Source organism: Tiliqua scincoides, chromosome 1, assembly GCF_035046505.1.
Source record: "Tiliqua scincoides isolate rTilSci1 chromosome 1, rTilSci1.hap2, whole genome shotgun sequence".
Taxonomy (NCBI): Eukaryota; Metazoa; Chordata; class Lepidosauria; order Squamata; family Scincidae; genus Tiliqua; species Tiliqua scincoides.
The window spans coordinates 4,024,049-4,048,249 of record NC_089821.1 but is presented as its reverse complement, the minus strand read 5'-3'; the positions used below and the strand labels follow the sequence as shown (position 1 = coordinate 4,048,249).

The following is a 24,201-nucleotide window of genomic DNA, read 5'->3' as shown; positions in this document are numbered from 1 at the left end:
TCACCCTCACGCTGAGAGCACTTGCGTTGGGCCAGTGCGGGCTCCAGCAAATCTCTGGACGGCCTGAGGTTCATTGGAGACTGGGGTCTCCCTGAGGGCCACATTGAGAAACCTTGAGGGCTGCATGTGGCCCCAGGGCCGGGGTTTGGGCACCCCTGCTGTAGACCAAAGGTTGAAGGGGGAGAATTTCTACACAGGTTTCTAAAAAGTATAGAGTTTTGTGAGAGTGAGCACAGTTTTGAGTAGAGGAGCGTTAACCTGAGCAAGATATAAAAGTTACACTGTCTTGGCCCAAGGAAAGATATGTATTTAGATTCCTTCTTCTGAAAATTTTAAAAGTGAGATCAATCTTTGCTTGCATTTGGTTTTTAGACATACAGAAGAAACATGTGAATCAAAATTCATGTAAAGTGAACAGATAAAAGGTTTTCATTAGATTTGGTCTATTTAGATAATGCAATAAAAGTGGTCTCACATTATTATCACTACCTCACTAAAGTGAGTGTCTATGAAAGGAGGTAACATTTGTCAGAATTTTTTTTTGTTAAGGGCCTTTTATTCTTCTTTCAAATGTGTTGCTTGCATTAATTGTGTGTGTGTGTGTGTGTGTAAGAACCAGCTCTAAACTCTTTCTCTTTGGTAGCGGATCACATCTTAATACAATATGTAGACATAAAGTAAGGATTTAACAATACATTTATATTCTCATCTTTTATTTTACTACATGTTACAGCCTGTCTCCAGAGGCATAAAGCATTTTTATTTTCAAGTTAATTTATATTAGCTACAGTCTCCAGCTGTTTTAGATATAGGATCTTTTCCTGTTGATACTGTTTCCAGGGCAATTCTTTTCTTTTTCCTCCTGTCTCCCTGCCCCCTTACCCAAAAATTGAAAAATTGAATTTAACAAAGTCGTTTTATAATTGCCTTTGTATTCAGCTATCTAAATATTTTATTTTATTTAAAACATCTGTTTGCATAATATCTCATAACTGTACTAGCAGATACCAGCCTTCTGTAAGTCATCTGCTGCCACTTTTATTTAATTTATAAAAAGAAACTAACAAAATTGCTGTTTAACTTAAAGGCCTTCTACTGAGTCAGGATAACATTATTTTGCAAAACCAAAATTGCTTGCGTGTACAATTTTTGTTGAGCCAATCCTGTTCTTCTTTTCAGATTTTTAAAGCATTTAAAACATCACTGTAGAAACGACTGCTCTTGATAGACTTTTGATATACATTTTTTAAAACCTCCTGTATTAAAAATGAGTTTATATTTCTTATCAAACCTGCAGCCAATGGAAGTTGCATCTTAATTGCTTGGCTGTTGGGAGCAAGTTGGGGCTACTGCTGAAAGTCTTTTCATAATAAAGTTGTGAAGCCTTCGGGCTTATTAGATCAGTCAGCTAGAATTTGACTGTAATTTTTAAAAAAAAATCTATGTAGAAAAAGCATTTTTAAAGCTCTTTGTTTCCTTAGTGTTCCCATTAAGAAACCCAGTTGCACTGCATTGAAACCCTTGCATTGAAACCCAGTTGTAAATTCTGTTTCTTGTGAGAGCAAAAAAAACAAGCATTTAACTTTTAATCGGTGTTATCGCTTGTTTCAGGCGCAGCAGAAAGAAACAGACACTCAAGCATTCTACAGTAGGTTTAAATAGGACAAGTTTACTTTTTCAGGGGAAGTAAATCAAACTACTTCTTTTTTGGAGCACTAACAGTATGAAAGGGAAATGATTATGGTTCCCTGCTGGCAGCCTGTTATGACTGACAGGAAAAACCAACAAGGATGCCACTTGGGATGTCTTGTTCAGGAACTTTCTGGAGGGTAGTAAATTGGTGTTGGCACAAACACAGAAAAATAAAATGTCTTGATTCAGCAGTTTTCATTTGGAAGTCCCTGAGCGCTAAAGAAAGAAGTAAATATTCATCAAATGATCAAAATATATATTGATTTTTATTCTGCATTAGCAGCTCAAAGTCGAGCTTCTTGACAGGGTGGATGTCGGCTTGAATGATTCTCTTTGAAATAAAGATATAGGCACCGGGCTGCATGTTACTGTGCATTCCTGAGCCATAGGAAAAAGACTATTCGGACCACAGGAGGCTAAATTTTTAAAAAGAACCCCATAAAGTCCTGCTTGTTCACTACTGTTTTGGTAACTGAATTGTTATTCATATGTAAAGCAACTCTTGTTGTCTCTGCTTTGTTCCTTCCTTTGCGCCATTATCCAAGGATTACTGTTTCACAGCATTTCTGGGGTACTATGTGGATTATAGCCATTGAGTAAGAACCATTTATTATTGATATACTGGAGAGACAGGAAGTGGCGAAATAAGAGAAACAGGATTTGTTCTTCTCATTATATGATACATTTAAAAAAAAATTCTAGTTGTATGATTTTGTTAGGAAGTAATACAGTAGCATAGCAATTTTTGACCTTTTTCCATCTTGTAGCATGCTGAGAAGGCACTAAATTGTCAAACACACCATCGGTTTTCGGACAACTGACAAGGCAAACCTCACTGCCAATAGGGGGCTCACATCCCCCGATGGCCCTACTAATAAATGACCTTCTCCCAAACTCCTGCGGCACACCTGTGGATCATTTGTGCCACACCAACAGTCTGCGGCACATTGATTGAAAATCACTGCTGTAGCAATAGAATATATGAAAAGTAGAAATGAATACGGCGGCTGCTTAGGACACGTGGTAGGCCCATGAAGAGTAGGGAAAGTGATTCAATAAGCAGGGAGCTTTTAGAATGACAGAAGAGTGGTATGTTTTTCTGCTTTGATGTACCAACACATAAAACTGTACCCCAGGCCAAAAATAAGCAAATAAATGCATAAAAAGTTTTCTATTTTATTGAATGCAAAATATTGAAAATAAAAAGACAGGTTGCCTTCATTACTGCATTCCTGTGATAAAATTTGTTTTTTTGTTTTTTTTAAACACCTTTTCTGGCATTAAAATCTCATTTATTGGTGTAAAGTAGAGAGGGATTTTGTTTACTACCTTCCAGACTAAGGCACAAACAGTGTAACTATCCGAATGTTAACAAATTTCCCAGCTGTCATAGATGCTTACAATTCAGCAAACATCTTTAACAGCACAGCTTTAAAATTAAATTTTCCAAACATTATGGCTAATGCTTTAATGGTATGCAAATTGCAAGGAATTCAGCAGCAGCAGGGAAGCTGACCTCTCAACAATACAAATACTTTATGTTTAGAACAGTTCCGCTTTCTAAAGCGACTCTGGACGTTGCAAGAAATTCTGCCAGCTGGACGCGTGAGTGACGTATCTTTAGAATAGCAAAAGATAGACTGGTGCAGGAGAGACACGAACAAGCGTCCATTATGCAAACAACTTGTGCATTTTCGATGTGTACACTTCCTTCTGATGTTGTAGAGAAGTGCAGCTAGCTGGGTGTACTAGCACACTGGGTAGGTGGCACTCCCTACAGCATCTGAGTTTCTCCAACATCTGTTGCTGACCGATATGCAAGAGGTTGGTGTTGATTTCATTCTGAGCTCAATAATATTAAATCCTCAAAGCAAGACTCGCAGGTTGAGATGCACACGTACAGTCGCACGTTTCTTTCAATGCTGCTTTGGCTGTGCCAGTGATTCTTGGTGTCCAGATATATTCCCCAGCACTGAAACAAAAGAGACATCCTGGCACTTGTATGTGTAGACACTAAGGAACTTGGGATGATGGATGGTAGCTTCTTTCCCATTTTACCAAATGGCTGCATGGGTCAGCCTAGACCACCTCTGTGAAATCTGCCTTATTTGTAACTTAAATTTCAGTCTAAACAATTATCTAAATAGTGTCACCTGGGATTGAAGTTGTCCATCAACTGTGTTTTATTGTTTTTGTGATTTTAATTGTTTTAATTATTTTAGTGCTGTTTTTATTGTATTGAAATATCGTTGAAGCTGCCTTGAGAGCCCTTAAGTGGGGTGGAAAGGTGGAGTATGAATGAATGAATGAATAAATAAATATTCCTTGTACTCACCTAAAATCCCATGGAAAAGACTAAAACATAGTGGCATAGCTAGAGGGGGTGCAAAGCACTAAGTTTTGCAGGTGCCTAAATGTGCCATGCCAGTGGCCTCTCCCCCTCCCCTTCAGAGCCATTCTGGATGGTAGGAGCAAATCGGAGGCATTCGCCTGCAAAACGTAGTGCTTTGCACCCCCTCTAACTACACCACTGAAATAAGCTTCTTGAGACTTAGTCCTATTTCCACCTGGCCTTCAGCTACTATCACATGTATAAAGAAAGTATATTTTGCCAGGATTTCATTACATAAATTCAGTAGTTTTCAAAACTTCTTTATACTACACTTCGTACTTCAGTGCAGTCACCATGTTGTTTCAAGAGTCCTGTGTGTTGCGTCTAAGTTGCGTGGTAAGTCAGGAATTTTTTTTTCAGCGGAGGAGATGGCATCTGTGCTTTCGGCATCCTCCCAAGAAGAACATATCTGCTGGGTACATTTTTTACATTGTCCCCATTTCGTCATTTCTCTCTCTGCTAAAACGGCATCAGCAGCCCATCACTGTGCAGGTTAAGAGGAGGAGGAGGAGAAACAGCAAGGTCCTTCCATCGGCCTGCTATGACAAATTCGTATTTCAATACTTTCTTGTTTAACTTTCTTGAATGCCATGATCAAAAGAAGAAAACCAAAATATAAAACACTGAGTTGGATCCAAAAGTCGATGAAGGGAAGGGAATGGCTTCTGGCTGTGCAAGAGCTGTTGGAAGACTCCTCAAAGCACTGAGTGTGGTGTTATCGCGGGTTGCATTACAAGACAAGGAGCATGGTGGATGATGAAGACATAGACTGTACTATTTAAGCTTTAGCAGGCCAAGTCTTTCTCAATGGCCTGCTCAAATGGAGAAGCACCTCTGGATGGGGGGCAGTTCATTATGGGTTACAAGTCATAGTAGGTATGTGCAGGCTCTTGGTTTTAGAGGCAGGCTGCTTCCGATTGCCAGATGCAGGGGAGGGCACTGGGACGCAGGTTGTGTCTGTTGTCTAGTGTGTTCCCTGAAGCATTTGGTGAGCCACTGTGAGATACAGGAAACTGGACTAGATGTCCAGGGGCTTTGGCCTCATCCAGCAGGGCTCTTCTTATGTTCTTATGTTCAGTAACTTTCTCATTTGATACTCTTGAGCATAGTCAGGGATTATATTATGGAGATAAAAGGATGCTATTTTTAGGATCCCTTTAGGATTCTATCTGCACCTGATCTTTAAGGGCAATAAATGTCCAGTGATAATTGGTTGCAAGGAATCCAGGCAGGGCCAATCAAAGCTGGACTGGTACCTAAAAATGCATTGTGACTCCGCTGCCCCTCCCACTTTTCATATGTGCATTGGTGGCTCATGTGTCACTGCCCATCATAATCTGCCCATCACCACCACTGCTGGCTTCACTTGCTCTACCACATGATGCTTCTTCAAAAACTGATCAGGTGGGGAAAGTCCTGGGAATGGAGGATGTTCTTCTTCTGCTCCAAATCCTTTACAAGAGGTGGAAGTGGTGAATAAGGTCTTCTTATCCCCATGTCACCTTCTTACCTCCTACACTACCTGGCACTACCTCAAAACTGGATAGAAATGGAGGATCCTACAACTGCCCAGAATTCCCTCCCCCACCCAGTCAGCTTTGAGGAACTGCCCAAGGCAAGGAGGTGGCAATCCTCGTCCTGGTTGTTCTTCTTCCATGAAAACAGTTGGTAACCGTATCACTGCAATAGCTCTCTCCTGTTCAAGTTCTTCCACTCTGATCTTTGTCAGTGTTACTAGAATGGAAGTAAGTCTCCAAGGACAGTGCATGAGAAGAGAACAGGGCAAAGGCTGAGTGGGATGGCTGGGCAGGTGGCGGGCCAAGGGAGGTAGCGTCAGATGAGGGGCACAAAGCTCTCCCCCTAGCACTGCGGTTTTCATACTCGCAGGGAGTTTGAATCCCGCAGTCAGTCTTTGAGGGGGCAGGGGGGAGGGAGATCACACCGCTCAGGGGGGCTGCAGGGGCTTGGTGCACTTGTCCAAGCCCCCTGCAGCCCCCGGGGGTGCGGGAGCCCTGTGCGACCTTCGGCAGGGCTCCCCGGGTCAGGGAAGGTGACAGCGGAGCGATCGCGCCCCACTCCGCTAAACCGGAAGCGGTGCGCGATCGCCCCACGTTCCTTTTTGACCAGGCTGCAGGGACTGGGGTGCAACCTCCAGTCCCTGCAGCAGCCGCCCCTGGCTGCGGGGAGCTGGGCGTGAGCGCCTGCAGGGCTCCTTGGGTCAGGGAAAGTGAGAGTGGGGCGACCGCGCTCCGCTTCCGGTTTAGCGGAGCGGGGCGCGATCGCTCCGCTGTCATCTTCCCTGACCCGAAGGTCATGCAGGGCTCTCCGCACCCCCCACAGCCCCCCTGAGCGGTGTGATCCTGGGGATCGCGCTGCTGCCTCCTCCCTGCCTCCTGGCTGCCCCCACCCCATAAGGGGAAAGGGACTAGGACCCTCAGGCTGGGTCACGACGCCCCAGTTTGAATACCACTGCCCTAGCAGTTCATTGCCTTCCCCGCCTCCTAAAGCAGCCACTTCTGTCTGTCTCGTGGGCCAACCAGCCTTGGATCTAGGAATTTTTCATCCAGGTTGTACTTGGGAGGAAATCACACATTCCAGGGGTGGAGTGATCACACAGGAGTGAAAGCCATTTTTTTTTTTTTTTTTTTTTACTGGTAGAATGCAATAGAATGTGCCTGTACCATCCTGGGGAACTGTGGTGAAGTTTGGTTTCATATTGTATGTTTCTTTTAGCAACTCCCCTGCTATGCCATTTGCAAACAAATGCTTCTCCATTCCTGCTCTTCTGGGCTGGAGCACAGCTGCTCTTCCGCTATGTGGAATTAGTTAGCTTTGATATTAGGTGACTAGTGGTACGAAATAGTACAGTTTGTGTAGTCAGGTCACCTTCACAACTAGGAAAGGATAAAAACGGGTTTCAACATGGAATTCACTCAGGGTTCAGTAATGTAGTGACCTCCCCTCAAATCTTTTTCAGCAGATATTTCTGATCTCCTTTGGATCTATACATCTGCCATATGGAGATGTGGGATTGTTAATTTTACAAAGTGGTACTCCAAGCCTATAAGAACATAAGAACAGCCCCACTGGATCAGGCCATAGGCCCATCTAGTCCAGCTTCCTGTATCTCACAGCGGCCCACCAAATACCCCAGGGAGCACACCAGATAACAAGAGACCTCATCCTGGTGCCCTTCCTTGCATCTGGCATTCTGACATAACCCATTTCTAAAATCAGGAGGTTGCGCATACACATCATGGCTTGTACCCCGTAATGGATTTTTCCTCCAGAAACTTGTCCAATCCCCTTTTAAAGGCGTCTAGGCTAGACGCCAGCACCACATCCTGTGGCAAGGAGTTCCACAGACCGACCACACGCTGAGTAAAGAAATATTTTCTTTTGTCTGTCCTAAGCCTGCAAGTGTGAAACAAAAATTCCTCAAATGCAACATCTTTGAAGTTCCAAGGAGAGTAGCTGAGCCCACAGAGAAAAATTTGCAATGCAAAATTTATAGCAAATATTGCTTACTTTATTATGCAACAACAAGCTTGAAATGCAGGCTTTCAGACCTTTTTGCTGGTGCTGGTTCTGTTTGACAGAGTTTTAGACCATGACAAGGTAGCCCTTGTCAATCAAAGCAATCCTTAACTTCGCCTCAGCTCGAGTTATATATAGGTACTTGATTATGGAACTCTTTATCTCCAGTAAAGAAAAGGAGGGGTCCGACATCATTTCTCACAATACTGATCATTAAAATGACTTTAAGAGCTGTGATGCAAAACAGAGACCTGCAAAATCTTTTAAAGAAACTTAAAAGGAAACCTAAAATGTTAATTATCATTTGGTACATAGATTTGTTCTTATACCTTTTGTTGCAGTGCAGATTTTCTTGACTAATGTTACAGTAGCCTCTGAAGAATATAGGATTTTTTTTTTAATTTAAGCTAATCAATACTTACTTGAGGTTTTCAAAGTCTCTGTGGAATTGCAATGATATCAGTAGAACATGAGCTGTTGGAAGGGGAAAATAAGCCTTAAGTGCAGAACACTGTGATAGATGACTTCATACAGAAATCAGAAAGATATATTTGAAGCTCACATCTGCCTGGATTTGTTCCTATTGAAAATTTATACAGTAGCCAAAGATGGCAGTAACATATAAACATAGTTGATGCCAAGTAAAAAACACAATGTATTGTCAAATGATAAAGTGGGACACTTCTCCCGAGGGCAGTTGTGTACAGCATAGATTCACGGGAGGGTCATCCAAGTGAACAAAGAAAAGATTTGCTTTATGGGGGGGGGGGGTGTGTGCAACACAGCAAAATGCCAATCCACATAGGGCAAAAGTGTACAGAGGAGAACATATTATTTGGTCAGTCATAGGGTACAAATGTAAACATTATGGATATGTCACTGTCCTTTTATAAGGTTTTGCTTATTAAAAAAAGAGGTGCAGCAATCACATTTAGGATCTCTAGAATTCTATTCTATTAAAAAAAAATCTTATTTATTTATTTAGTCTATTTAGGCCAGTGTTTCTCAAACTGTGGGTCAGGACCCACTAGGTGGGTCGCGAGCCAATTTTAGGTGGGTCCCCATTCATTTCAATATTTTATTTTTAATAAATTAGACTTGAGGCTACCATGGCATGTGACAGAATTTGGGGAAATGTTACAGACCTGTACTTTTAACAAGCTACAATGTATATTCTTTTAATAATGTTAGTAAATGGAACTTACTCCTGGGTAAGTGTGGGTAGGACTGCAGCCTAGGAGTGTTAAAAATTTTCCTGCTTGATGATGTCACTTCCCATGACATCACTTCCGGGGGGGGGGGGGTCCTGACAAATTCTCATTCTAAAAAGTGGATCCTGGTGCTAAATGTGTGAGAACCACTGATTTACAGCCCAATCCCATCCACACTTTCTTGGGAGTAAGCCCCATCAACTCAAATGGGACTGACTTCTGAGTAGACATGCATAGGATTGGGCTGTTAGGCATTCGTCAACTGTATTCTTTGCAGAAAAGCAGCACCTCAGGTGACATGGAATGCCAAGCAATACCTGTAATTTAAATAAATAGCATCAATAAAACATAACTCATTAAAACAATCAATTAAACTTAGACAGAAGAGCCATTTAGAAGAATCACAAGTTAATGTAGCCAGTGTTAAAAGACCTTCAGGTGGTCAGCAGGGAATGCCTCCTGGAAGGATCCCATCCTCACTTGTGAAAAGGTACCCCAGAAGGGACAGAATTCCATAGTCTGGCTCTGTGCCTCACAGCCTGTCCTTAGGGCAGCCATTTTCAACCACTGTGCCATGGCACACTAGTGTTCCGCAGATGGTCCCCAGGTGTGTCTCGGGAATTTGGGGGAGGGTCATTTATCAATAGAACCATCGGGGGATGTGAGCCTCCATTGACAGCACAGTGTCAATTGTCAAAAAGCTGATGGTGTGCCTTGATCATTTTAGTGCCTTCCCAGTGTGCCACGAGTTGTAAAAGGTTGAAAACCACTGCCTTAGGGAAATGCCTCAGTGCATCCCCGCACACCTCTATGAGGAGATGTTTGTTGAGGTACTTTGGCTTACAGGGAAGTCCTATGCATGTCTACTCAGAGGTTAGCCCCACTGAGTTTAATGGAACTTACTCCTAGGTATATTTGGATAGAAATGCAGGCTTACAGCCCAAACCTATCCAGAGGTTTACCTCTGGGGCTTATGACAGTGGAACAGAGTTCCACTGTTGCAAACTGGCTTCCAGCAGCACATGGAATAGAAGCAAAGGTAGGTACAATGGCGGGAGTGGAATAGGGGAGAAGGAGAGGAATGAGTGTGTTCCTGGGCAGGACGGAGAGCAGGAAGTACTATCAGCAGCACCAATATCATAACTCCATTTGTCTACCTTACTCATTTGCTCCAATATCCTACTCCATGCATCTCCCTCACCACCAGTTACACAACTTGGACTTGAGCCTGCTAAACAGCAGGCATAGATCTGAGTAGTCCCATGAGGTCAATGAAGGCTTTCCCTGGGATCCAAAGTTGAACTTACCCTAAAGTTACCTTTCCAACTGAAAGGTACCTTTCCAACTGAAAGACTTTTAGTTGAAAAGCGGTATATAAATACTGTTAATAATAACTGCCTCCCTCCTGTGGATGCAGCATGAACTGGAATTGCTGCATTGGTGGGGGGGGGCGGATTTCAGTAGGGTTGGACTGCCCAAGTGGTTAAGTCTTAGGTCTGCAATATCACTTTGCATTGAGCCTTGAAGCAGGAGGTCAACTGGTGGAGTGAAGTTGGAATGAGGAAATTCTGTGTGATACGCCCTGTATTGCTCTTGTCAAATTCAGCGCTTGCAACATTTCGTGCATACTTTCCTGACCTCTAGACTACCACTGTAATCTGATTTATGTGAACTCTCTGGAAAATCATAAAGATAGATGAGTTGGTGTGTGTTTTGCGAATAATAAGGCAACTCATTTTCTGATCAGATTCTTGGTCCCTGTTTCTAGGGAGAGATGTAGCAAATGCTCTCGAAGACTGGAAAAAAAAAGTTTGTACGCCTTGAAATGGGGGAGGTATGACGTGTACCCTGAGTAGTTAAGGAACTTCTACATCACCTTGAAGTGTGAAATTTGGGACACACATAGGCTTGCATCCAGAGAACATGAACAGTGCACTGCTCACAGCAGTGAACTTTTCTGCCTCAGCCTCCATCCAACAGCTCCCCATCTCCCTACTGTTAAGGACCCTCAGAAATAGCATAGGGAGCTACCAGTGGATGGGGGAGTCAGTAGAAAAATGGGTCATCATCCTGTGCATGGAATAATTCAGCTCATGCCAATCTGTTTGGAATCCCGCTATAGTCCTAGACAACCTTGAACACTGGATGAGTGAAAAGAAATTTTTTCCCCTTAGAAATATGGGTGAGGGAACAGGAGTGACGTTCTGGCACCTTGGTTGCTGCAGACCCTGGGACAAAGTTCTGCACTGCCCTCCCCCGTGGCTCCCTTTGCCTGTCCCCTGTATCATAAAGTCACTGTATTTTATGTATGTTCTGTTTTGATTCCCTTAGGTGGGGGGACAGAACATGGTTCCATTAGCAGCTAGGAGCATGAATCTATACTTGCAGAAGGTTTCATTTGTTAATACAGGTATGCATTGCTTAACAACAGGGTTACATTCTAGTAACGCTGTCATTAAGCAGTATCGTTGTTAAGCAAAAAATGTATAAAAACATATCTTGGTGGTGTTCTTAGGAGGCCACCTCTGGATTTCACCAAGCCTCCACTGGCCTCAGAATGTCCCACAGAAGTGTCAGGAAGCTACTTCTGGTTTTTGGAAGCAAACTGGAAATAGTTTTTCAAAAGCCAGAAGGGGCTTCTGGAGGCTTCTGCAGGCCATTTTGAGGCCCATGGAGGCCTGGAGTGACCCAGAGGAGGCCTCTGGGGTCTCCTAAGGACATGACACCACTAACATGAACAAGGCTGGTGTTGTTGGTCATAAACCAATGACAGACCATCAGTCCATCATTGGTCAGAATGTCCGTAAGTGATGCACACCTGCAAATATCTAGAGCTAGCTATCTATGGAGAGAGTTGAGAGTTGGGATTGATGACAGGCGTATCAAAGTGGTATTTTTCCATTACCTTGGGACCTGATATTTCCAGGCCACTCCACTGACTAGAAAAGTTTGCAAACTAAATGGAGACCCATGGCACAAAACCGTATTCCGTAAGACACTTCATTCTGGAAAGTCTTCAGTGGCTGACAACATGTTAATAATAATGATAATAATGACAGTAAAAATGCTGTTAATTGGTTTTCTGGCAAGCATAAATCAAAGCTGAAGTTTGTTATGAGTAATACCAGATACCCAAAGCTATTAGACTAATAAACGTTAGTGATTTGTGAGGCACTTCTTTGAAAAGAACTTTAATTTGGTATCTCATGGAAGAGAAATTACCTGGATAGTTAAGGGAGCATCTGCTTTTCCTTTTGTTGTTGTTTTGGGGTTTTGTGGGGAGGGGGGTTCAGGGTCACTAAAGAACTTTTCTGGAATCTGTAGACATTTCTCTAGACAAGCCACCATCTATTAATCATCTTACTTCCTTAGTTATACCATTGCTGGACTAAAAACTATACCATGGTGTGCAGTAAATCCGAAGCATGTTGATAAACATTTATTACTGGATTAGAAAAATTCTATGCTGCTTCTCTTAAAAATCAGTCCCCCACATCTTCCCTTTTAGCAAAAGGCAAACCTTATTCCTAAAACCAAGTGCTTCTAATTTAAATTAATAAAATTTGCATAACTTGGATATGGGATGCAGGGAAGCGCCTGTAATTGCCTGTAGCCTGTTGCTAATGGGGAAAGAGAATTAAGTGGCTAAGTTATGCCATTTTTGGAAGCTCCTTCGGTGTGTTTTTATTTTAGTGGAGCATGTTAAAAGAAAACAATGCCATATTGGCCCCAGAGTGCTCTTGAACTCAGCCTCGCCTCTGCACACTTCCCTGCTATCCAGGGGCAAGCCCAGCAATCAGCCAAATCCATCTCCATGTCATCTGGGGATCTAGAATCCGACTCATGCACACAGCTGCAAAACATAAAGTTTCTGTTCAGCAGGGTCTGAAGCCAAATAGTATTCCACATTCTTTTGACCAGGAAATAGACTAAAAAGAAACATCAGGACCCATGCACTTCATCTTGCTCAAAGTTGAGGTTACTGAGAAACCTTTGGGAAGCCGACTGGTGCAATCATCAAAGCTCTGCGCCTTTGCTTTTATTTACATCATCAGTAAAACCAACCCTAGAGCAGGAAGAATGGCATCTGATGCATTCGGGGACTGCTAAGAAGAACACAATCCTATGATTGTGTTACAGAGCAGTCCTGTATGTGGCTTCTCAGAAGCAAGCCCCATTGAGGGATTTACTCTGCCTCACCTGCCTCACCATCCACCGCACATCCCTGAACGATATAGTTGTCACACAACTGCATTTCTTATTACATTGAAATGAATATTACTGGGATCCCAGAAAAAAAAACAAAAAACCCATGCCATTACTTAAATAAAACAACCAAAAAAACAGAAAATACTGGTAAGGGACTTCCACACCCAGGCCTTTTGGTCCTTGTTCCTCTGCCCCTTAGTTGAGCCTTTACATGTGCAAAAAAAAAAAAAGAATTCTGAGTTGCATCTTAAGGTTTCACAGAGTACCACTGTGTCCTCAGAAGTGCTTTTTGTTCCCAGAAGGAGTATTGCGCAAGGAGAAGGGGTCTTTGCACAAGTAGAACACGCATTCCAGAAATGGAAGGAGATTCTGATGACTGAGCAGCTTTCTGCAAAACCTTGGGATACAAGCTTCTGTGTACAATGCATCATGTTTATACCATCAGCTGTTTTTAGAAAAAGAAATATGAGCCTAGAGCCTAACATTTGCAATCCATCTCCTGAACCCTATCTCACCCCCCACCCCCAGAAAAACCCTTTTATTGAAGATTGGAACAGTGTGGAACATGGGAGATGCTGTGGGAGGTGAAATCAGCAGAAATTGGAGGGCATACTTTCTGCAAAGTGGCTTTTCCTCACTCAAGAGCATCTTTAGATCCAAGCCAGGCAGTAACTTGTGCAAATATCTTTTGCACCCCTGCAAAACCCCTTCTCCCTTTTTCATTGATTTAGGACAGCAGTTTTCAACCTTTTTCATCTCACAGCACACTGACAAGGTGCAAAAATGGTCAAGGCACACCGTCAGCATTTTGACAATTGACCAGGTGCACCTCGCTGCCGATGGGGGGCTCACATCCCCCAATGGCCCTGTGTTCTGCCAAATCCCAATCCACCAGGCCTCCTGCCTGCTTAAGGCTGATCAGTCCCCCTTGTGCAACTCACCAGTGCAGCAAGCAAAAGTCAGAGTCCAGTTCCAGTCCACAGATGCCAAGTAAATCAGTCCCATCAATCAGAGTTGCCAAATCAGAGTCCAGAGCCAATATGCCAAGTTACAGTCCAAGGTCAGGTTCCAGGTAGGTCAGTCAAATCCATCAGGGTATCCCAGTCCAAGCCCAAAGTCCAGTCACAATCCACAGTCAGATTCCAAATTCAATATGCCACATCAGTCTCCTCTCCAACCTGCTCTCCTTCAAAACCCACACCCCCTTCCTGCCTCAGGTGCTCCTTATATCCCTGAGGGCCCTATTGCCTTCCAGTGGCTGCAGCTGTGCAGCACACTCTGCTGGATGCCCAGGCCTTACCCTTAAAGGGGCCACTGCTGACACCACATCTACCTCCTCGCCAGTTCTTCCAGATTCCAATACACCCTACCAATATATGACCCTCCCCCAAACCGCCGTGTCACACCTGTGAATCATTCATGGCACACCGGTTGGAAATAGCTGATTTTGGGGTTCAAACAGAAGTTGAAGTTTTTGCAGCCGGTCTGACCGCACAGCTTCTTTCCCTCCCCAACCCAAATTCAGGCAATGTGTTCTGCTTTGTGCCAGGCATTCACGCCATGGTGATCAGAGAGCCTTGCAGTCTCAGGGCCCAATCCTATCCAATTTTCCAGCTCCGGTGCTCCAGTGTAGCCACAATGCAGCCTCATGGTAAGGGAACAAACATTCCCTTACCTTGAGGAGGCCTCTGTAGCTGCCTCCCAACTGCAGGATGCAACATACACCTTGTTGATATTATTCTGCAATGTCCAAACTATGATTTGCGATCTAACTTTATTTCCCCGATTTTTGGTGTTGTAATGGGGATGCAGGTGGAGGAGCACAGCTTGCTTTTCTGCTATCTGATGTTAATCCTGATATATCGCTCAGGGTGGCCCGTTTCTGCCATGCTGCACAGTTGATAAGAAAGAAAATCGAGAGTATAAACTGATGATTTTATGATTTTATATATGTGTAAAGGGATGTTGGTTTTAATTTTGTGTATTTTGTTGTGTTGATTTGTGACTAGCTGGTCGGATGACCATTAATAAAGTATCTATCTATCTATCACCTTGTTGACATGGCTGCATGAGCCCTGGAAAGTTGAATAGAATTGAAACCCCAATTAGCTACCCATACAGCTACACTTCTCAAATTGATTTCATTCCTAGGAACAGTGTCATCGTCACATAGCCAAGTCACTAGCTAGCATCATTTGTTGCTCAAATGGAGACAGATTTGGAGCAACCCCCTCCCCCAAACAAAAGACTACCAAACCAACAGCAAGATTGGGGTTGTAAACAGTGGTGTGTGTGTGTGGGGGGGTAGGTGGGTGGGTTGTAGAATATTTTAGCTCCCTAAAACCATATAAAGTCAATGTTGATAATCATCAGAATAATAGTGTGAAATTTAATACCAGTGCAAAAGATAACCTTGGTTCTGGTCTTTGTTAACCCTGAAGAACGAGTAGTACCTTCATAAATGCATTCCTTATGTATTAAAACAAAGGCTTCGTTTCTTATTGTTTTCTTTCTCTAGGCTGAGGTTCAGCTATGCTATCTGGAAGCACAAAGAGATGCTGTTGAACAGATGTCCTTAAAGCTGTACAGCGAGCAGTACAACAGCAGTAGCAAGCGAAAGGAAGAGTTTGCGGATATGTCAAAAGTTCACACAGTGGGAAGTAATGGGTAGGGAACTATTCTTTTTGTTGTTTTATTCTCAGTGATCTGTGCCTTTTTAAAAAAAAACAACATGATCTTCTTTTCTTCATTCCAATGTTGGATTTTCCAACTAAGCCAAAACGCAAAGAATCATTCATTCTGAGCATGTGTGTGTTCAAAATTATAAAAGGTGTAATTTCTTAATAAAAGATGAAGTCGTTGTAACTCATTTCACTATGTTAGCTGAGTACTGTACGGGCTTCTCGACCACAGCCGCTCATTATCTCCAGGAGAATGCATGGAATACCCTCTGACTCTGCCGTGCATGGTAAAAGTCTTGGTTCTTTTTTCCCTTTGGATTCCCCAAGGTTCCCTAACATCATTTTATAAAAGATACAAAAACAAGGAGGGGAATAAAAAGCACAAGGATCACCTCACTGCAACACACCAAACACCTGTCTTCTCCAGTCCTTTTTCTTTCAGCAAGGGCTAGCCTGATGCCTCTGAGAAACTCCAAAGCGCAGCATGTTGGAGATGGTGTGTTGTTTTTCACCAGCTTCTGGTAATTAATCAGTATAGTAAATGCATCTCGATATGCAAGCACCAGCTTACATCACTGGGCTATGCTTTTCTTGTCATTATCAGAAGTTGATCTGTGGTTCTGCCTGTAACTACCCTTTATCTTACAAAATCTGTAGCGGTTGTGAATGGTTCGCTGCATGTTTTAAAATTTATACAGTTGTTAAAACAACTGTCATGTTCTCCCCATTCATGAGCCTGCCGTAATCATTACCCAACGTCTCCTGCCATCATTTTTTTTTCCTGGGCATGCTTTCATATTTTCCATTTTGCTTCTTAGTACTCTTGAATTTCATTTATCTCCCTCTGTGCATGTTCAGGAAAACGGACAAGGGGGCTGTCATTGTCCTTTTAATATATTTTTATCCCCGTTTCAGAACCTCCAAACTCTGCGTGCTAATTATCCAATGAGAGCCTGGTTCACACGGACTGCGGTGCTGGGAGTGGCTGTGCCGAATGCCAGCTTCACTCCACTCAGCCTCTCTGTTCTTGCCTCCACTCCGTACTTTTTGTGACTTAGAGCAGGGGTCTCTAAACTTTTCGGCTAAAGGGCCGCATCGCATATCTGGTGTGGTGTCGAGGGCCGGGGAAAAAAATTAAATAATAAAATTTAAATAAATATATCAGAGATGGAACTTAGATGAATGAATAAATGAATGGGTGCAAATGCCCAGGATTTCTCCAAGCACCAACACAGCCTAAGAAATAAAGTACAAACTTAAATTGACCCCCATCCCCCCACCCCACAAGCATAACTCCGGTTGCGTTTGGGCAAGTGAGCCAGAGTCTCTCAGGGGATCAGAGGCTGGCTGCAGGCCAGATTGAGGCTGGCTGCGGGCCGCATCTGGCCCTCGGGCCGGGGTTTGGAGACCCCTGACTTAGAGGAATGTTTGCTTCATTTGTACTTAAACTGAGTTAATTTTAGTCTCTGCAACACTATGCAGTATGTCTTCTTGTGCCTTTGCACATTCCTGAATTGCCATGGCGCAGCGCCAGAATTATCCAAATGTATCTGCCCAACTTGGAGACTTTTCCTGGGTGCAGGGGGTTGCACATTTTTTACCCCTCCAAAATAGATGCCCTGCCAACAAAGACCCCACCTGTCCTCTTCCTGGCCGTGCTGGGCACCTTGTTCTCTGTATACTTGGAGCCGGCATGTAAGGGTCTCAGACCAGGGCTCCAGCACCTCATCTCCTCCGTCATCAGCACTCCAGCTCCTGAGCAGGCCAACTGCTGTGGTTCAGGAGCACCACCCAGCCTGTGGTGGCAGGTTGTCTGAATATTGTCAGCCTCCCCTCAGTCATCCTTCTTCACCAAGCCTGGTGAAGAAGACCAAGAACTGGTCTTGCACCTTGATTGGAGCAACTGTTTTGTTCAAGGCCAGTCCTGTGAACTTCAGCGTACACAAATGTAGTGCTGCAACCATCCTTCCAAGAAATGTCTGGGTGGCATATCCCAAAACAACAGCATTTGAGTTGTGTACAACAATTGGGGGAGGGGGGGCGCTGGCTGGTTGGCAACCTTCAGTCTCGAAAAACTATGGTATAAGCCTACAGCACCCGGCATTCCCAGGCGGTCTCCCATCCAAGTACTAACCAGGCCTGACCCTGCTTAGCTTCCAAGATCAGACAAGGGGCAAGGCTCAAATAATTCCATGGATTCAAATGCTTTTTCAGCATTAGTCCTGAATGAAAGAATATCATACATACAGGGCACAATCCTAACCATGTCTACTCAGAAGTAAGTCCTAGTTTGTTCAATGGGGCTTACTCTCAGGAAAGTGTGGTTAGGATTGCAGCCTAATGCTGGCATTATTTTAATCTAATTCAACATTGAAAGATGTATACCTAGAATTTACGTCTGAGCTGTCAGTTTTGCATTTTCTGTGGGTTGTTCATCTTCCTTTGCGGCCTACAAGGAGCCTAGTGGATATCTCTTACTTAAATTGAGGTATACTAACAGCTCAGTCCTAACCTGCACTGGAACAGGCAGGTCGCCTGGCTTGCGCTGTATCCAGCGCAGGGTTGCAGGTGGACCTTGTGCAACTCAAAGGGGACGTCTGACCCCTTACCCTGGGTAATGCTCCAGCCACCTCAATGGGGCTATTTGGATCTGTACCAGCTAAATCACTGGCACAGTTCCACGCAGCCCAGTGTACGGCTGGGCTGCTTAGGAGCAGGGTTAGGATATGGCCTAAGTGCCAGGGGCCTGTTCCACCCCCTTCCTGGACCTGACCCACCTGCTGTCCACCCTCCCCAACCATGAATGCCCCCCCCCAAACACCCCTCCCCTTCTCTCCCCAAACCCCCACTCCAGCAGCCTGCTGCTGGCTTGAACTTACCTTTGCTGGGGCTGAATCCAGCACAGTGTGTGTGTCCTTGTGCCAACCTCCCCAACTCGCATCATGGTGGCCCAAAGTGCTTCATGGCACATTGGCGATACCCCAAAGCTGGCACAAGGGACTGCACCAGCTTAAGTGCAATTTAGGATTGTGCTCTAAGCTAATTAGCTGTGGCAAGCGAAAAGTGCAGCTATCACACAAGATAGTCTTCCTAAGGGCACAATCCTGTGCATGTGTATTCAGAAGTAAGTTCTGTTGTGTTCAGTGGGGCTTACTCTCAGGAAAGTGTGGATAGGACTGTAGCCTCAGATTCATGGTTCTGCTTTAGTGTCATAGGTGAACTTTTGGAGCATTACAGTTTAGCAAGCTTAGGTGATTCCTTTTGTGAGTTCTCCTTCAGACAATTCTGCAGTGCTTCCATGTGCCCCTTCTTTTTCTTTTTTATATTGCAGTGTTTTACTTATTCACTAGGCTTTCAATAGAGAATAACATTAATCCTTCTAAGCTCCTTATTCTAATGATTTATTTTGTTGGAAACCGTTGTGATCCTTCTTTGAATTTTAATGATTGCTGGCTATTCAAGGATTCATTGTTTTGACTTCCTGTCCTTACCTTTGTTTCGAACATGTCTGTAGGGAACACCTGTCTAATACTGTATCTGCCCTTAGTTCTCACTGGCTTCCCGTATTCACTCAAGCCTATCTTAAAGCGTTAAGTTGAAACGCGAGCTACTCATGCATGGAAATAAACGCAGGATATATATTTGCCGAGATAGGCAGATAGTCAGCTGTGGGACGGCTAAATGGATTGAGTCATTTTTCTGTGAAAGTCATATTTTTGGTGCACATAATAGCACATAATGCTCATTGCAGAGAAGTTTGCTAAATATGCTGGCACTTTAAAAGCCATTAAGCAACCCTATATGTTATTCCTGTTTCTTGAGTTTTTTGATGAGCAAGTGAAATATGCCTGCTGTTGTTGACAGAATCTAACAGTATTTGCTGAGATTTAGGTCATATCTGATACTGAATTTTCACCCATCCTGTTGAAATTTAGAATTGCTTTGGAGATAGGATGAGCAATACCATGCGTCTTCAAGAATATCTTATTCTAATACAAGATTTTAGCAGGTATACCCTGTGATGCATAATACATTTTGTTCCTTCTCTGCAGCCTTTTGGACTTTGATTCAGAATACCAGGAGCTCTGGGATTGGCTGATTGACATGGAATCCATAGTGATAGACAGCCATGACCTGATGATGTCAGAGGATCAGCAGCTGCATCTTTACAAGGTTAGCGCTTCCGTTCCTGCCTTTACCTAGCTATAGAAGATCTGATTAGTTTGACAAGTCTTTCTCTTGCAGGATAGCCCTGCGCTCATTGTATATATCATGGTGTCTATTAGAATTCCCTTCCCTGTCCCCAACCTCATTTCCATCCCCTCTGTGCTGACAGCCTGCACCAACATCATAATTGTGAGAAAGTTCCCTTTATCACATTCTATTTGGTGCCGTTTTATAGGAAGACAAAGATTTGTCTTTAGAGTGAATAGAAATAGATGAAACAGCATTCATAAATAGATCGAAACAAAATGGGGAAAAAAATGATAGTAGCATTTAGAAAATGTGTTTTGATTGGGGCTTTCTTTTGGATATTATCCACCTTTCAGACCTCTTTAGTAAATCTTTCATCCAATATGCTTACACAGACACACACCCTTGACTAAATATTTTTTAAAAATCCTTTTTGATTTTTGCTTGTGATACTGTAGCCGCAATGCCTGGTCATTTCTGCTGAAAAAAAGGCATTAGGATAACTTCTTCAAAAGCTGTAACTTCACTTTTAACTTCGGTTCCAGGATATTGTATGTGACTAAGAGTCAAGGTGGGGGCTGGGGATGTATTTTGGGAGTGGAGAAGGGGCTTCCCACAGAAATATCAGGCTGTAGTAAATCTTCCTCATTTAGGCAATTTTTATTGGACTAATTCTGACAGTTGTCATCTCTGAATTGCTCTGAGCATATGGCATATCTCCAAGAGCAGATTGTGAATCATAAAAAATAAAATTAAGAACTAACCACAGAATCAGCAACAGTATAATGGCAAGCAACAACTTCCCCCTAGTTTTTTTTTTTTAATTTCTTATAAAAGAAATACTACATTCAAGGTCAAATAGAAGTTGTTTTCTTTCTACTGTGCTTACGTGTTTTGATAATTTATTCAAATTTTTTTTTATTTTTTACATTTAAGTCTTTATTGTTTATGTAAAAACTCTTTGGGAGGGGGAAATTTTTCCGTTGAAGAAATGCCTGTTTATGAACGGAGCCTGATCCTAACAGCCATAGGACCCAGTCCTATCCAACGTCCCAGCACCTGTGCTGCCACAATGCAGCCCCAAGGTAAGCAAACAAATGATACCTACAGGAGTTTTTCATGATTCCTGCCCACCACCACTGGATGCATCACATGCCCCATTGACAGGGCTGCATCAGTTCTGAAAAGTTGGATAGGATTGGGCCCATATCTAAAGAAAGCTCGTCATAACTAAATCAACTAACTTATTTACCTTACTTACTTACTACGTAACTAACTTACTAACTTACTTACATATCTAAAGAAAGCTAGTCATAACTAAATCAACTAACTTACCGTATTTTTCGCTCCATAAGACGCACCTGACCATAAGACGCACCTATTTTTTAGAGGAGGAAAACAGGAAAAAAAATATTCTGAACCGAATAGTGTAACAAAATATTTAATAAACTATAACAGAATAACATTTGAACCATCCCCCCCTTCTTAGGGTGAATGGGATCATAAACTGGCATGAAGATCCCTCCCTTTATTAGGGCGAATGGGATCATAAACTGGCATGAAGATCCCTCCCTTTATTAGGGCGAATGGGATCATAAACTGGCATGAAGATCCCCCCTTCATTAAGGTCCCCAACGTGCACTCTTTTTTGCAGTATTCGCTCCATAAAAGGCACACACTTCCCCCCCCCCACTTTTTGGGGGGGGAAAGTGCATCTTATGGAGTGAAAAATACGGTACTTACCCCCAGCGGCGGTAAGTGGCGCATCCTCCTCCTACCAGTGCTGGATCCAGTGCCCAGCACCAGCACTCCCTACTCACCTAGTGCCATAAACATGCTTTATGGCATGTTTATGGCGCCCAGCACGGATGCCAGGGCTCAGCGCCAGCACTGGAAGTTTAGAATTTGGTCCAAAGGCTGCAATCCTGTCCACACTTAATTGGGAGTAAGCCCCACTGACTATAATGGGACTTACTTCGGAGTAGGCATGGATCAGATTGGACCCAAAGGCATTTTGTATACCTAAAATAAGGTCATGTGCTGTTGCAGTAAGATTTGCGTGTACAAGCCAACATGCCTGGGCAAAGATACATATATTTTGTAATCTTGATTGGCTGTGTCAGTTCGGAAGCTTTTGTTCCAGCAGCCATAAATTGGAACAGATTGGAACCGTGTAATATATATATATACACCCCTCAGAGCCCCATATACATTCCTCAGAGCCTTATGCTGCAGGGCAGTTTCTACATTTCTCTAATAAATAAAACAGAACAAAAATACAATGTGGTAGCACTCCTGGTTTACAAAAGGGACACAGTCTTGTATGTTATCTTCTGTATACAGTACAACAAAATAACTTGCAAGAATTCCTGACGGTCAGAGCAAAATGCACACATCACTCCGTTGCATGTACACCCCGCCCACCCCCATATTTTTCTTTACGTATAAGATATATGTGGAAGCTGATATCTACAATGGAAAATTAGGGTGGGATGGCTTCTTAACCCTTTCCCCTCTGGCAGTTTTAGCACAAGAATTGCCCCAACGTTTGCTGTCTGTAGATGAAAATACATGGCTATCATCTCTTTCACCTGTGAGGGGAAAAGAAACGGGGTACTGCTTCTAGCAAGAAAAAAGGAAAGGAAAGGAAAGAGTTAAGGAAGCCTCTCCCTCCCTCCCTCCCTCCCTCCCTCCCACCGTTTCTGCTATAGATTGTAGCCTCTGTAACTGCTTTTATTCCAAAGGAAAAAATAAGCATTGGGGCAGTGAGGGGAAGTCACCTGTAATTTAGCCCTCAAGAGAAGAGGACACAATTATCCTGGGAGCCTCACCTATGAGGTTGCACCTATGAGCTGCATAAGAGTAGCACACGCCTGAACAATCCATCCTGAATTGCAGAATACTCATCAGTAAAAAAAATCAAAATAACATCAGAGTACAACAATAAAAAGAGGAGAGGGCAAGAGCAACAGAAAAGCACATTAGTTAAAAATGCTAGCATGAGCCAAACTTGTCAGTGGCTTCTCCCGTGGTAAACCGGAACAGGAACCTGTTCATTGTATAAAGGTAGTATGCTTTAAGTACAATTATCTGAAGTTATAGAGGTGGTTACCCTGCACATTCCTGATCTAAGCTTGGAAGCTAAGCAAGATCAGGCCTGGTTAGTATTTAGATGGGAGACCACCTGGGAATACCAGGTGCTGTAGGCTTATACCATAGTCTTTCGAGACTGAAGGTTGCCAACCAAGATGCCGCCTTAGGCTGATTCGAACCAGTTCATGCATCTTGCTCAACATACACAATACAGTGGGCCTTCGGTATCCATGGGTGATCCGTTGCAGGAACCCATACCGAAATCTGTGGCTAATGAAGTCCACAGGGAATGGTGTGGTGCTGCAAAACTTACCTGGAGGCTGCGCCTGGCCCTCCAAAGGTCACGTGCAATCTCCTCAGAAGGCCTCCCAGATGCAACCACAAACCACATCCAGTTCACGCCAGCAACTTTCAGTCACATCTGGGAGGGGTTCTGAGGCACTGGAAGGCCACATGTGGCCTCATCATGCCTTAGAATACCTCCCAGAAGTGACCAGAAGTCACCAGTGTGAACCAGTAGTGGCTTCTGATGTCTGGGAGCAGTGGCATAACTAGAGGGGATGCAAAGTGCTAGTTTTGCAGGAAGCCTCACCGCAGCATGCAGGCACTCCCTCCCCCTCCCCTTCAGAGACATTCCGAGTGAGGGGAGCGCAACGTAGGCATTCACCTCCGCCTTGCTTCCCCTGCCTGGAATGGCTCCAAAGGGGAGGGGCAGCTTGCATGCTGTGGTGAGGCTCCCTGCAAAACTTAGTGCTTTGCACCCCCTCTAGCTACAGCACTGTCTGGGAGGCCTTCTGAGGCCCTCTTCAGAACAGGCTCAGTCCACGAATGCTCAGATCTGTGGGTGTTAAGCGCACAGATAATAAGGGCCCCCTGTATTGTCTGTCAGCAGCTATCCAGTGCTACAGACAGGCGCTCTTTCCCAGCCTTCCCCGGAGAGGACAGGGGCCTTCCGTATACAAAGCATGTGTTCTGCCACTATCCACCTCCAAGGCAGAGCCTGATGGCTCAAGTTAGCCAGAACCTGAACCTGCAATCTTCTGGTCTGGTCAGAGGAGGTGTCCTTTGTGCCACGGACCTCCAAAGGGGTCAGACTTAATTCTTAGTCAGGAATTCAACTATTACAGTTGGAAGATTTGAAGGCTTCCTTTAGCATAGAACTTGTGCATCTAGCCATGTTTTTGCGCATGTT

At 43.7% G+C, this 24,201-nt stretch overlaps 1 protein-coding gene across 1 annotated transcript in view; it reads left to right on the top strand.

Moving 5' to 3' along the window:
* The window catches only part of AKAP6 (A-kinase anchoring protein 6), a 214,758-nt gene that overhangs the window by 100,506 nt on the left and 90,051 nt on the right, over positions 1-24,201 (top strand). Inside the window, exons 7-8 of the mRNA XM_066630892.1 lie at positions 15,560-15,708; positions 19,775-19,895. Of these exons, the coding sequence (XP_066486989.1) occupies positions 15,560-15,708; positions 19,775-19,895 (270 nt within the window). The remainder of the gene's footprint in view (positions 1-15,559; positions 15,709-19,774; positions 19,896-24,201) is intronic.